Genomic DNA, 15,998 nt, shown 5'->3' with positions numbered 1-15,998 from the left:
GTCTTTGGAAGTGATTTTAAAAATACCATTAGTTAGTGGAGCTTTAAGTTTTAATACTCTGGAAAGGAGTGAAGCTGCATTTCTTTAAAACATTTCCTACTTTAGGAATTTAGCCATCTTTCTCCCTTTAGTGAACTGGGAAAAAAATATAGCTTTATTTACAGAAGTAATTTTGATACCAGAATATTTGGTTCTGAGAATTCTTGTGTTGTCTGTTGAAGCATTCAGTATACTGGCATGTTGAGTAAACTTTTTTGAATGAATAATCATTTTAAAATGAACAAGTTAAAATAGGATTCTGATGTGGTCTGACTATAATTGAGTCAAACCCATTGAGAGTAGATGTGGTTTTCCTTAAGTCATCTTCCTGAAGGTGATATTTCTTCCTAGAAGAAGAGAGAATATTCATTATATCAGGAGAAAAAAATTTGTTTTTTACTATCTATATGTTTTAATGTTCTTTTTAAAACATGGTAAGCTTTGCACTCTCTCACATGAAAGCAGGTTAAGGATTTTGACTCAGTGTATTATCTTAGGACAATCAGTTCTCGGTGTGCAGCCACTTTCAGAAATTCCGTGGTTAAAGTGTTTTGGCTCGTGAGAGTGGGTGGAAGGACTAGGAGGGGTGCAGCCGGCACCTGTGCCTGGAATGGTAAGGAAGGGGAGGTGGACTAACTTCGGGTGGGGCCCGGGGCCCGAGGCCCGGGGCCCAGGTAGAGATAGTGAGAGCAGGTGTCTCTCAGCTCTCAGACCATATCCAAAGAACAAGGTGAGTGTTTAGTTCCCTCACCTGGAAGTCCTCTCAGGTGTCATGCAGTATGGGCTGTGGCTTGTGAGGTATTTAGAAGTGGTAGTCTCATGAGAGAGAACACTGTCACTAAAGGATTTTCTGGCTAGGTTATCGTCTGCTAGCTGGAAGCCACAGGCATTGAAATGAATCTCGGGTAATGTCTTTGTCACCTCAGAGTGCAACCAAACTCTAATAGCTCGCTCAACTCCACCTGCTCTCTGCTTTTTTTGGAGAATGGCCTAGAAGTCAAGGGAAAGGATGCTAGGACCAGAAGCCCAAGTAACCATGTGGAAGTGCCGGTTACTCTGTGTTGGGTGGCCTAGGGGGAGACAGCAGTGAGAAGCTTCAGTACTGTATTGCCAGTTGCATGTTGGCTGTGTCTGAAAAACCACGGTAGACAAAAAGAGTAAACTGAAAGTCACCTGTGTTTAGTTCTGTATTTTATCAAATAAAATGGGATCATAATGTAAGTCCTTATTTGTAGCCTTTGTTCACTTAGACGGTTTCTTTTTTTTTTTTAAACAACATCCAGAGTGAGGTTTTTAAAAAATTTTTAAAGGTTACTTTACATTTACAATTATTATAAAATATTGGCTATCACTTAAAGTTTCTTGAACATTTTCAGTGGATCATAACTTTCTTTTCACATATTGCGAACTTCTAGGTGAATAAATAAACTCTGATAAAAATGATTTTTATTTGATGGACACATAATGTTCTGTCTTCTGGATGATCTGTAATTTATTTAACCAGTTTGTTTTGTTGGGCATTTTTTCTTTGCTGTTGTGACAGTGATGTGATGAGCATCTTCTTAGCTGTATTTTTTGGACTTATCTTTATTTTCCACTTTAGTGTAATTTCCTACATACGAAATTGCTGAGTATTTAATTGGAAAATAGGTCAGAGGAAATTGCAGCTTCATGGAATTTAATGTCCAGCAAAGGAGGTGACAGGTAGTATAATTCAGGGAAGAAAGTAGGGATTTTGGAATTAGAGATAATTGCAAGTCTGCTACTTATTTTTTTTGCCCTCTGGCAAGTTATTTGATGTCTTTGAACCTTAGTTTCTTCCTCTTTAAAACCAAGATAGCTGTCTGGCCAGAGGTGGCGTGACAGCTACTGAGAGAGATCATGATAGCTGTACAGTGTCTGGCACATAGTAGGCTCTCTGAAAATACAAATTTTCATCCCCTCCTAAATTACCCGTTTTTGTAAATTTTTATTTACATTCAACATTTTTTAATTGAAAATGAGGTTAAGTTTATAATGGTCTTCTCTAGTTCTGTACAACTTTCCTGATTGTGCCAAGATGCTAACTGATAATTGACTAAAGGCTCAGATATACTTAGTTTAACTGTTGTTTACTTCTCTCTAGTCTCAGGCTTTGTGGATCTTGGATAAACCCCATTGGGATTGGGTTCAAACTGATCTGACCTGGAGCTTCCTGGGGGAATCTGTTCCTTCTTGGCAACTGAACCTCAGACTGGTCCTTGTACAACTGAGGACCCATGTGGCTATGCCGGAAATAGATTATTTTGTTACATCCTGTTCTCTGTCATGCTGCTTAGAATAGAGATTCCACTTCCCCCCTCATACATCTAATCCTCCCTTTCTCCAGCTTCTGTAAGAGCTTTGAAAAACCTGATGACATTTTTGAATCATGGGTGGTAGTTGTGAAGTGGACAAGGATGATTTTTTTTCCTTTGAAATTACTCATGAGTAAGCCATCATCATGTTGATACTTATTGCACTAGGTAAAATATTTTTCTAGCACTCCGTGTTTTAACACATTTTAAACTATAGATATTTGAGATAGACTCAATTCTTGGGAAAAGAATTTTTTTTTATTTAAATTGTCACATTATTGTTTGTAATTTATAACTTATATAATTAAACAAAAATTATGCAATCTAGTATTAAAATATTGTAAGTACTAGATGTTCATTGGAGAGAAATTAGAAAATATGGATGAATAAAAATTAAAAAAAGGAAAATTACCCTTCATCCTTTTACCAAAGATAACTGCGAAGATCCATTTTAGTTCTGGGTTCTGGTATCTTGTTTTAGATAATCATACAAGATGAGATAATTGTCTGGACATTAAAAGATTTTGGGTGTTTTGTTTTTGTTTTTGTAGTAGGGTTTAAAGAAAGTTTGAGCTCTGGCTTTGAGTCTTGATTCCACTACAGTTTGGCTGTTTGACTCTCTAAAACTTGGCAGAAAGTAAATTTCAGTTTTCCTCATTCTTATCCTTCTTTTTTTCCTTCTCATCCTGCTGCCTCCTTGATATTATGCTTTATCTCCTACCTGTTAGTCTAAGAACCTCACCCCCAGCCCTGTCAGTGTGTTGCATGACCCACTTCCATTCCTCCGACAGATATTGTTGAAATGGTATGTTGAGTTGCAGGAAAAATACCTTGTACAATATTGATAAAAAATTGGACCACACACCTGGAAAGAACTGGCTGTTTACTGGTGAGCTGTAGTACACAGTATAAGAGCTGTTGTCCTACAGGATGAAGTCTCAATTTGAATAGAATGGTATGGGGAGACCTCTGTTATTTGGCACCTCTCTGTCTCTCTAAGCTTTCCTCATCTCAAACTTAAATGCTCTAGTCATGATAAATTAATTGCAGATCCTTGAATAGGATGTGCTATTTCTTAGCTGTTTGGCTTTGCTCATGCTATTTATTCTGCCTGGAATATCCACCCCCCCATCCCACCCCACCCCGCTACTTCCTTCTCATCATTTATAGCTCAGTTGAGGCATTCTCCTCTTTTGAGTGTATTAAGACTCTGTGTGTGTGTGTGTGTGTGTGTGTGTGTGTGTGTGTGTGTGTGTGTGTATTGCACATTCTTAAGACACCCTCCTATGAGCTCCTGGAGGAGAGAATGTCTTAATTGCTTTTCTGTCTGCAGATAGATGTAAGTTCAGATAAGTTTTTCATTGAATGGAATAGTATTTAAGCCATTCAAATTGGTTATCTCAAGCATGATAGGAGTTAGAAGAGTCTGATAATGGTTCTTTGGGAAGTGGTTTAGAGAAAAAAAAATTGGGAGGATTTATAGAAAACCTATAATAAGGCATATTTCAGAATCAGAGTAGCATTAGAGAGACAATGAACATAAAATACCTCTTTGGGTAGCTTTTAAAAGAATTGCCTCTTTGAGAAGCAATCAGGGCAGGATATTCAAAACAATTCCATCTAGACACAGACCAAAGTTAGCTTTTGTGAGTTCTTAAAACCAGCCAATGAGAGGACAAGGTGCCTGCAGCCACTTTTCCCTTTTGATTTGTGGTTCCTATGGCAATAGGAAGAGAGCCTAGGACATTTCTCTCCTACCTCTTTTAATAACTTTTTTGCTTTTGAAAAATGCCAAAAGCTATTATCTTCTTGTCTTTACTGACTTATAGCTTTTCTCAGCATGATGCCCTTGATTTTGGTTTTTTTTTTTTTGTTATACAGTGTATATGACAAAATTAATAAACACTATCAGTTTCCTTGATTAATAGTATTTTTCGTTCTATAGAACTTTGAAATACAATCAGTTGAATTGGGTATTTGCTATTAATGTTAGAACCTCTTGTGAATCATTTCTTGTTCTTTGTGATTAGCCCTAAATTAGAATACTGGTCATTACAAATAGCTAAATGTGAAATTATAACAAACATTTCTTAGGGGTTTGCTGCCCCTGAAAGGCCTCTCTTAAGCATCCCCTTTGTGTTGAGGCTGAAATCTCAAGAGGAAAGAGGCTTAGTTTGTATTGTTGTTAGCTTAGTAAGTAGGTCAATAAGTGTTTGTTAAATTTGGTAAATACCCATGGTATCAGGGTAAGTTCTTCAGACATATTTTAACAATGAGATAGTGTTCCAGAAGTTTAAAGATAGACCACTGTTAGCTTAAAAAAAGAAAGGAAGAAAAAAGAGACAGTAGTCTGCATTGTGAATATAGCTCATAAGAAGAAATCTTTACATTATTCAGTTAAAGAATGATGGGTGATAGTTATTCTGCAATAGTCAATATGGATTTTCAACCCCCTCCTTAAATTTAAAATTAGCAGCTTCAAGAATCAATTAGTGCTTATGGTCAGAGCTTCATTTTAATGCTCTTAGGCTGATAAATACAGAACCTTTATTTTTAGCCATTGTTTTCAAATTAGATCAATGTCCTCTTGCACCATTAGACCTAAGAGGAACCTTAATTAGACTAGCAGGTATAGATTTCTTCTTTTTAAGGGTTTAATGATTTAATTTAATTTTTAAAATTGTAGACTATTAAAAGATGGATGTGTTTCCTAGAGTGGCATTTTCTGTTGAGTAAAGACTGTTTTTCAGTGCTGTGGTTGGTCATTTAGCTTCAAGATAATTTGAGTGTCAAGTGGGGCAGTTCTAATACTTTTTATAAATATTGGCATCACTCTCTTTACCCCAGAATATCCATGGATGTTCTAAAGATAAATTCTTAGAAGTTAGACCCTCTAAGGGTTCTGTAAAAATCTTTTGGTGAATGTACAAGTTCAGTATCATGCTTTAAAAAATATTTGTAATAAATGTTTAATACTTTGAAATTAAGTTCTCAAAAGTTTTTTGTTATGTTAATTGTTTTCCATATTTTTACAAGTATTATTTAGGTCATTAAATGGTTAGGTAGGAAACTTTGGAAAGATTATTACTTTTCTTCTTTGGGCTTTAGTTTCTTCACTTCTAAAATCAGGGGGTAAAGTTTGGGCTAATTGGTCTTCCAGTTCTAGCAGTCTGTGATTCTTTGATTTATTGAATGTGAAAAGTGGGCCCCCCCCCTTTTATTAAAGTTTTGAATTTCAGGTTATTAACAGAATCTAATCAGGATACAGTACCTTGTGCCGCCTTGTTTTTTTTTACCCTTTGAGCAAATACACATTAAACCTTGCAGAGGGAACCTGTTTTTACTGAATAAATGAAAATTGATTTGCAGATGAGCTTTGATGTTAATTTAGTGTTAGTTGCTGAATGCAAGTGTAATCCTTAAACTATTCTCAGATCTGAGAGATTCTGTAATTTGGATAATGACAAAGATTCCAAAACAGAAACTTAAATTGAACTGTGAAGATGTTGGGAGTTCTTAAATTAAATAATCTGTCATCTCTGTATACATACGTAACGTGCTTGGGCCTTTTCTCTGTCCTAAACATTTTGCTAGGGATTTCTGGATAGAGAGTTTGTGTTTGGCTAGAGTCAGACAGGATTAACTTCTCGTCCTAATTCTGCCATCAGTTAGCCCTTGTTCTCTTGCACCTTGAACAGTTTTCTATCTCAAAAAATCAAGCACTGTTTTCCTGATCTTTGGTTTCCCCATCTGCAAAATGGAATAACAATACTTGTCTTAGAAGGGTTTTTGTGAGTTTACTATGTCAGCTGCCTAGCATGTAACAGGAGCTTGATAAATGACAGCAGTTTTCATTATGTTACACAGACATTTATTCAGCATCACCTTTTGTGGCACTCTGAAGGTCTGAGGTGACACAATGTGTGTGCCTGGACTATCAGTCATACTTCTCCTGTACTGGCTGTGGGGAGCTTTGAAATAAAAGCACACTGTTGGAAATGTATTTTCATCGTTACCAAAAACTTGCTCAGCTTTTATTCCATTTGAGTCCTCTGGTTTTGTATTCTTTAAATGCCTTTTCTAAGTACTCTCAATACTCTAGTTACATTGTAAGTGACGTGTAACTAGAAAGTGGGAGATGCTGAATAGGAAGGAACCCAGGTCTGTCTGATTTCAAGCATAGTGGTCTTTGTGTATATTATAGTTGGGGTGACCGTAGAATTTATCTACCAAACGAGAACACTGCTGAGAGTGAAAGTTATGTGAGAGTGAAAGCTGGGAGCAGCGTAAACCTGGACTATCCCAGGAAAGTATGTTTAACCATCCTAATTATAGCTAGAATAAACAAGTTCATGAGGTTGGGTCTCAGACTTCTGGAGTATTTTGGTTGAACCCAAACACCCACCTTCAGTTTTTTTTGGTTTTTTTTTTTGGTATGATTGTTGATTTTAACAGAGTAAATTGATTGACCTTAAGTCTGAAAAAGTAATGATTGAATACCGTAAATAATCTAATGGTTTAAAAATACTAGCTATAATGCATATGTTCATTTTTGTATTTTACTTTTTTCTGAATTCCCTTAAAAACCAGCAAGCTCTTAAAAGAGAATGGGAATGGTTAAATGAAATAAGCTTTTAATTCTTACTTGTGTCAAATGAAAGCAAAGTCCAAAATGAAAATCATGACGTTCTAAAGTTTTTTCTTTGGGAAGGCAGAGATGTGATTGACACTCAAAATTAGATGTGTTTTTATCAGCTCTTTTATTTCCTGTATCTGTCAATCTTTCACTCATCTTTCTTGTTCTTTTTGCTCTGTGTCTAGGTTTCCTATAATTTTATTTAGGAAAGTGCAAAACTGTACCAGATGATAAAATTTCAGGTGATCAAAGTTTTTACAACAGAGGGAGGCATCATAGTCTTGCGGAATGAATGTGGGTTTTAATAGCAGCAACCAAGGTTTGAAATTCTGCCTGTCCCCTCTTTTGCTGCGTGTCCTTGGGCAAATGACTTACCTCTGAGCCTCAGTTTCCTGACACTGTGGTGTGGGAATTAGAGAACACATTTAAAGTGCCTGACACATAGCAGGTGATGTAATGATGGCAATTATAATCATATGACAGACCAGAAACCACTACTTTCTGAGAGTCACAGTCTCACCACTAATCTTGTTTTGTGCTCAAATTTTACGGTTCCCTTTAGTGGGTTTTCATTTAAACATTCTCTCTCCCTCTTGGTTCTGTTCACTGTATCCTGAGGAGTTAGTGGTTGGCAGCAGAAACCTCCTCTCCGTAGGACAGAAAGTGGGCCCTCTCCCAAGGTTTCAGTAAGTTCTGTTGTATTACCACCCCTGACCTCCAAGCTGCCAAGGGTGCACCCCCAGCCCAACTAACATTCAAGTTGCCTGTGTGAAGGAGTGATTTGTTGCGGCCTCTAACTGCTTCTTCTCTTCCTTCCTTTTTGTCATCCTGCAGTGTTCTGTGCCAAGGTCTTTGTGGCTAGGCTGCGCCAACCTGGTAGAGAGCATGTGCGCACTGAGTTGCCTGCAGAGCATGCCCAGTGTCAGATGTCTCCAGGTGCCTCTCTTCTTTCTTGTTGTAAATGTGTTTTTTACGTATGCCATGAACATTTGTTGAAACTTGCAGTAGTGTGTTTAATCCAATGTTAAGTCTGCTAAATGTTCTGTGTAACCCTCTGCTTTCCTCTAGCCTGGGTGCCTCACATGGAGGAGTTCATACCGAGAGGGGCCCTTCTGAGCAAATGGGTCTTTGGCTGGGCCCTGTTCTGCTCCTCTTTTCCTGCTCCTGCTTTTTATCCACCCCCTCCCACCTTGAAGCTGTGATTCTCATGTTTAATAGTGGTGTATGTGCCCCCAAAGCCTTGACAATTTCCATTTGGCTACTTTTAACAGTTCTTTGTTGAGTTGGGAGGGTTTCATGATTAAAGTAGTGGTTTTTCTATTTTGAAACATCCTTTTGGCCTGCTTTCTCTCCCTCCTTCCATAAAGGAGTGGAGAGAGAATCACTAATGGTATAAAGCCTCAAATTGAAATTTATAAAGTCACAGCTTTATGCTGCCAATGACTCAGTTTGGGCCACCCCCCTAAAGGCCAGATCTGACACCTGTCCTCGGGGTCCACCCAGTTTTCCAGGCCGAGGCTGGCAGAGAATTCCACAGATAAAAGTAAAACTCTTTTTGGGGTGTGGGAGGGGTTGCTCAGGAAAAAACTGTTAGCAGGAGTGCAGCTGAACTGACTCACTTGTTGAGATGGATTCTAAGGGCGCCAAGGCAGAAAACATTGTGGCTTTATTGGGGAAGCTCTGTTTAGAGAAAGCATGAATTTAATTAAGTATGGTTTCAGTAGTAATACTCAGTTTTCATCACTGTATATTCCAGACAGTTTGATGTATCTTTTAAAAGTAATATTGAATTTGTGGCATCCTGTTGAGACTGCCCTGTTTTAGGAAAATGCTGTAGAGTCAGGAAATGAGTTAGATGTTATTGATGGTGTGGGTGACTTTACTGTCCTCAAGGTTATCTTTCTATTCATGTTTACAGTCTTTGAATGGAACTGGGGAGTCAGGAAGGAGGGAAATTTCCTTCACATTGGAAATGTGCTTTTTATTTACTTACAAGCAAACATTCTGAGCAGCACTGGTGTGGTTATTGATTCAGATTGCTTTCTTTAGAAAACTGTACTAGAACCTCACTAACAACTAATTAGAGACTGAATTCAGTATAAGATCCAGTTGTCTTAGAGTCTATGTAAAATTTGGGTTACAACTCTTAGGGTCCAGGGGTTGGCTGTTTCAGCGATGCTCCAGTGTAATGTATATTTATCTCTGGGAAAGCAGCTTCCCTGCATGTGATGTAACTGTAACAAAAATGTTCTTGAAATAGCAAACATTACTGCATGTGCTCTCCTTGGTGCTAAACAATGAATATTTACATTATGGTAGTAGTGTACATCTTTATCTCTATTTTTCTGAAAATGATTACTTGAATGTTATAGTTGCCTTTTAGTGGACTGATCCAGTCTTTTTTTTTTTTTTCCAGAAATTTAAGCAGGGGAAAAATTGTAGTTGTTAATGAAGTCTAGAAGTGTGTATTCTTTATTTTTATTGCATTCAGGTAAAAGCAGTTGACCAATGGAAGGCATCATTTAGTTACAGTATTGTGAATTCTCTGGAGGTGGGGTGAGTGGGAGGAAATATGGGTTCCTACCTTGTTGAAAATGGAAACGTAAAATGTGTTAAAAGTTCTTTGACTCATCTCTCCCAGTGAAAATCATTTAAGAGAAAAAATGTAAACTTTGCCTTGATTGGACCTTGAAATAAGGTGGAAATATTGTAAGATACTCACTGAAGTGTGAATGGAACAAATACTGTCTTCAGAGGTGTATTAGGGAATTTTGTTTACTTAGGTTTTAATGTTCTTTAGTTTGTGACAGAGTATGCAGCACAGTAGAATGAAATATGTATTCAGCTGATTGAAACTAGCAAGTCATGACTCTATTTTGTTCCATTTGTGAATGCAAAGTAAACATACATAAATGAACCTGGAAGACTTCTTTCTCTATATACTCATTGTTTTTACATATTATTTTAACGCTAGATTTCTCCTCTCAACCTCCAGTATCCAAACAGTGCAAACAAATTTAGTGACTTAATTTGGGTTTGGGCTTTTTCAAAGAATGCCTGTTGCTTATTAATGCTACAGCGTAGGTTTGTCACAAAGATGACTTTTGCTTGACATTGTGTCTCTTAGCAAATCCATTTTAAGAAGGCCCCAGAAGAGAAGGAGCAGGCTGCCTGAGAAGCCTGGTTGACTTTGCTTGGGCTCTGGAGTTGGCACAAAAGGGCCTCCCTTGAAATTACCACACTGGACCCATGAACATTTGCAACTTTGGCCAATTAGCCTGTCTATATAGTTGAATTAGTGTCCCTTCTGGAAAGCAGGAGTAGAGATAGTACTGTAGTTGCCCTTGGGCGTAATGTAATCCCTCTAGTGTTTGCCACCTGTGAGAAGGGAAAAGGAATAGTAAAGACTTAAAAAATAAAAATCACTTACCACCAACTGTACTTGGTGCTGCACATACATTAGCTTTGTGACAACCCTGTGCAGTAGGTGTTACTACTTTCTTTCAGATGTAGGAACTAGGTCTCAGAGGTGGTATGTGTGATTGGACCCAAGTTAATATCTACGTAGCTGTGACGTGGTGGAGCAAGCCACCCAGATTTACATGATTCCAAAAGCGGCTTTTCCTTCCCTCTACACTGGAATCCCACTATTTCTAAAGTTTTCCATTTTCCTTTTGTGAAAACTTTACTACTGAGATATCTTGTGTGTGGCTTGTCTAGTCATTATTTGAAAATACAAAACGAAAACCCTGCCAGATACCTATAGGGGAAAAAAATTGCATTCCCTTTGTCAAAAGGAGCCCTCCTGAATCATAAAGCCAGTGAGGCTCCTGAGTGGTTTTTCTGCAAGTTTAATTCCATGAATATTTACTGAGCATTTGGTGTGTACCAGGGCCTAGACTGGTGCTGGGCATGTAAAGATGAGCAGCACAGACTTGTTCCCTGCTCTCAAGGAGCCCACTGTGGTAGCAGACCTGTGAACAAAAATCCAGACTGAACCACAAAGTAAGTCTGTGTGTGTGTGTGTGTGTGTGTGTGTGTGTGTGTATGTAATAAAACTCTGAAATGAGCCAAATATATCTATACACACGCACACACTTAAAAAAATGTGAAGCAGTTTGAACTAAGACTAACCCTCAACAGTTTTTAGAGCAGTGGAACTGGAATATCTGGATGTCTCTGAACTAAGCTGAAATGAATCAGTGTTTCATTTGGTTCAGATATCCAGATCCAGCCAGTTGATTGTTACATCAGACAATTAAGAGTTCAGACCATATGTGTTTGTATATATGTTTGTATTATATGTGATAATATAATTATCATATATGTATCATATATATGATAATGTATGTATGTATTATATATATATAAATATATGTATCATTTGTTTTTTATCTTTTTTTATGTGTTAGGCTCTAGGCACTAGGTTATCTGATTTAATCCTTTATGGAGAAGTTATTTATCATGTTTTTTTTTTTTTTGTATATGAAGTTATAGAATTGAATTTGCTTGCCCAAGGTTACACATTTATTTAAGTGGCAGAACTAGATTATGAACCTAGGTCTGGATGACTGCAAAGCCTGTGCTCTGGTACCACGCTGTAGTGACTTGGCAATTGCCATTTTGGGGTTGAAACAAATTCCCCTTTATTTTTAGCATTAAAAGTTGAAAGCTAACACACCTGGAATGTGGAGGTTCCTTGTAGTGAACGGACAAGTCTTGGGAATGCCATTTCCAAGTGGTCAGCTGGCGAAAGAGTTAGTGATAAGCTTTTTATAAGAGCGGGACTGATTACTTGGAATGACAGCAAGGATCATGAGTCAAGTTTTAGTGCTTCCCTCTTAGCTGGGCGGGAATTAATAGAACTTCTTGATAGCTGCTTATTTTCTTGCTTTTCAGCATGTATAGTGAGCCACACGGGTTTGAGAATGCTACAGGTGGAACTTATAGCTACCAACATCAACGTGAGAGGATATTTTTTTAAAAAAGAGAGATCGCTTGGTAGAAGGAATCCTGGTTTTGAAGCAGACAAACCTCAATTCTAGTCTTCTGCCTGCTACTTAATAGTTTTGTGATGCTGGGCAGGTTACTTGACTTTCTTGATCCTCAGTTTCCTCATCCTTAAACTTATTGGTAGTTCTGTCTACCTACAAGGTTTTGTGAAGTAGAGGAAGATAACAGCTACACCTTACTATGCCTGCTATTGAGGGAACGAAAATCCGTTTCTTTCCCTGCTTGCCCCTGGTTCCCTATGCAGGAAGAGGGAACTCCAGTCTCAGAGTCCAGAGCAGGATAAGGGAAGATAAAAGCCTGGGCATTTAATACAGCCCCTGTTGTCAGGTGTTTTGTTCGGGGCTGTCTCCTCAGGTCAGACATGGCTGTGCCAACTCACTGCCTTTCTCTTTTTCCTAATGAGCATTGAGGATTTATCACTTCTTGTTCGTTATTCTGTTGCACTCTAGGGCCAATAATGTGAAGGCTTGGAATACCCTTTTGGGTTGTTCACTGGTAGAGTGTAATATTATATGAACATTAAAAAACGCATTTTTTTCTCTTTACAAGAAAGTTTACTAGACATAGTTAAAAAAAAAAATCCATTGGTAACCTCACCACCCAGAGAGACCATCTGTTGCTATTTTAAGGTCTCTCTTCCTCCTGTCTGTTGAGCAGGAGGAGAATCCATTAAATTTTGCAGGTTCTTTATGTTATTATAGTGATGAGAATAATTATAGAAGTGGTGTTTTAAATGTCCCATAGAGCCCCAGAGTTTGACTTTGGAGTCACTAAAGGGATAAAGGAGGGCCTAGAATAATGCCTCTTCCACTTCTACTCACCTGGAGTAGCTCTGAATTTATTGCATGATATAGCCTGGCTCTTAGTAAGGTTATTTGTGGAAAGTTCTATTAGGGACATTTCCAAACCCACACAAAAATAAAGAGAACCATTCAATTTAACCTTGAACAGTTTTCAGATTATGCTATTTTTAGTCCAACTTTCTCCTTTTCCAACTTTGTTTTTTCCTTGGGCACTTAAAAACAAATCTAAGGTGGCTTTTTTTTTTTTTAAAAAGAGGAGTTTGATGAATTACTGTTTTATGTCAGCAAAAAAAGTTCTAAGCAAGGTTCAAAGATAGTATAAAAAACATGTAAAGTTTCATTTGACCCCAGGTCTCACTTCCCAGAGTATCACTTACCAGTTTCCCATTATCCTTTTAGACAAAAGTTTTAAAAATACAAATAGAACCATATTATATGTATTATTTTTCAGTTAATAACATTTTTAATTATTAAGATGTTGACCATTTTTCCATACCAGCATATAAAACCATATAAATCCTACTCTTTTACAGATACAATAATATTTCATCATGCTAGCTTTATCATTAAAAAATATACATCCTGTTCTCTGTTAAAGGAACCTCATAGGCTTCAGTTTTTTTCTGTCATGGCATTTTGCTAATTTCAGTGAACATACATCTTTAGACTTGCATGATTATGTCCATAGAATAAATTCCTAAAAGTACAATTGCTTGGTCAAAGAATATCAGTGTTTTATTGTTTTATTACAAATTATCCTTATACAGAAAAGTAATAATCTCTCATGTTCAATCCTCCCCACCCCACTTCCACACGCCAACAAATGTTAACAGTTAATGTTGTTTATCATTGCATATTTGGGGTTTTTGGTTCATAGGAGGATACGAAACCCTACAATTACAGGAATTTTCCCTAATTTTTTAATAGAGAAAATGGGCTTGCGCTAGAAAAACCACGCTCCAGCTTCCTTCATTTCCTTAATTTCCTATTACAGACATGTCCCCAGATTTTGTGAAGTCTAACCCTTTCACCAGTGGGAATTTCACCAACTTGTATCATCCATAGATTTGGGGCATTGAGGGAGAGGAGTATATTTTTTTGTTTGTTTTTGTTTTTAAATTACAGCATACCTATAGAGAGTGCAGAAATCTTAAGTGATTTGTCACAAAGTGGGCAGTGATTTATTTTGATAAGTGTGGATAAATTGTATTCATGGAGGGTGGACCAGTGTATAATCCAGCTCATTGTCATAAGCTCTAGATATCATTTTAAAATGTTTAAAATTTACTTTAAGAATAATACTAAAAATAACCTATACTTGTTCAAGATTAATCTGATAATAAAAAGTGACAAGTAACACAAAGAATTAAGATTTTCTACCATTATTTTAAATCACTGCATAACATTCTATTTAATAGGTACATTTCTGATTTTAAGAAATCCTCCCCTGTTACCAATATTTGAGACATTTTAAGCCATTTTGAGTACAACATCATTGTAGCTAAGTCTTTGTAGTCTCCTGAGATTATTTCTTTAGGTGAGAGACTGTGCACATTAAAACACTTTAGATTGATAAATTGTGCTTTTGACAAACTGGGTCAGATTATACTCCTAAAAGCAGTGGATAAGAGATTCCCTTTTTATATGCCCTAGATGGCATCGGATAGTTTAATTTTTACATTTCTTTGCCATTCTGATAGATGAAAATTTTAAAATAACATGTTGTCATTGTAGTGAAAATTTATTTGCTACTGAAGTAGAATATTATATATATGCATATTTATTTATTGGCCATTTCTATTTCTTGTTTTATGAGTTATCTTTATACCTTTTCTTCATTTCTCTAAAATGACTTTTTAAAAAAAAAATCTGGTTTGTAGGAACTCTTTTTATATATCAAATAGAGTAACTGTCATTTACTGCAGATATTTTCCCCAGTAGGACATTTGCCTTTCAGTTTTGTTTATAACGCTTTGTGCCTTGAAGAAAGTTTCGGAAGACATTTTTACTTTATATGTAATCATACTCATTCCTTTCCTTTACCATTCTTCTAGTGGTTTATGGCTTTATGTCTTATATCTAAATCTTTCAGTTTCTCTGTAATATATTTTGGTATATGCTATGAGTCAGGGATCCACTTTCTTTCTAAATGGCCTATCTGTTTTTTGCATACTATTGACTGATCTAGCTTTTCTCTTTGATTTGAAATCACATGTTCATGTTTCATTTCCTTGTATCCAGTGACGCCTACTCACAGAAGTCTTTTTCAAGCTTTTGTTCTTTACTTGCCTATTATCATCATCTGTTACCAACCTCTATAGGGTTGTTGTGTTGAGTCCACGCTGTATCATGCTGTCTTGTATATATATTGTTTTATTACAAATTATCCTTATACAGAAAAGTAATAATCTCTCATGTTCAATCCTCCCCACCCCACTTCCACACGCCAACAAATGTTTCTGGGTTCAAAAGTGTGTTGTTAATGATGATAAGCTTTGTAAGTTCACAAGTTTGAAATACCAAACAGAAAGACACGTTTTAGCATTTTTTTAAAGAAGTGATTTCCACTGTTTTTACTATGAATTGAAAAATTTTTTATTATCTCCATGTCATATTTTCTGAAAACAGGATAACTTGGTGATCTCAGAATTTGAAGCAGCAGAAGAACAGCAAGTAAATTCATATCTGGAGAAAGTTCTAATGGTGGTACAATGCCTGGCATATAATACTAGCTAGCACTCAAGAAATAGCACTTTATTAACATCATTGATCATGTACATATTTTTAGACACTCAAGAAATCACATACATTTCCCATGGAAGAGAGCCTCTGTTATGGGAAAATGAAAACTACACCTTGTTTTACTAACAGTTTTAATTTATGGTTTCCAAAACAGTGTACGTGATGGATAAGGTTTAACAGGATACAGAACTTGAGGATAGGGAAGTTGATAAATGGGATTCAGACCACATTAGAAAATCCCTTTTTACTTTTTCAACAGAAATGACATGATCTACCTCATATTACAGACATTTATTATGTTGCTTGTAAAAATGCTGCTTTTATATATTTCTATTGATTTATATTATGTTTATGAAAGTAACAGTTTTTTATTGCAAAAATTCTAGGCAATAAAGAAGTATAAAGAAGAAATTAATCATTCAGCCATAA

At 36.6% G+C, this 15,998-nt stretch overlaps 1 protein-coding gene across 7 annotated transcripts in view; it reads left to right on the top strand.

The window, feature by feature from the left end:
- Positions 1-15,998, top strand: part of FBXW11 (F-box and WD repeat domain containing 11) — a 112,440-nt gene that overhangs the window by 26,134 nt on the left and 70,308 nt on the right. For 2 of the 7 annotated variants that reach the window (XM_031437784.2, XM_031437783.2), the window contains exon 2: positions 7,846-7,947. The exons of the other annotated variants lie outside the window; for them this stretch is intronic. In XM_031437784.2, coding sequence (XP_031293644.1) covers positions 7,846-7,947 — 102 coding nt within the window. The remainder of the gene's footprint in view (positions 1-7,845; positions 7,948-15,998) is intronic. 7 annotated transcript variants of the gene reach the window in all.

The sequence above is a fragment of the Camelus dromedarius genome, chromosome 27, assembly GCF_036321535.1.
Source record: "Camelus dromedarius isolate mCamDro1 chromosome 27, mCamDro1.pat, whole genome shotgun sequence".
Classification (NCBI taxonomy): Eukaryota; Metazoa; Chordata; class Mammalia; order Artiodactyla; family Camelidae; genus Camelus; species Camelus dromedarius.
Note: the sequence above shows the minus strand (reverse complement) of the source record. Positions and strands in the feature narration are given on the sequence as shown.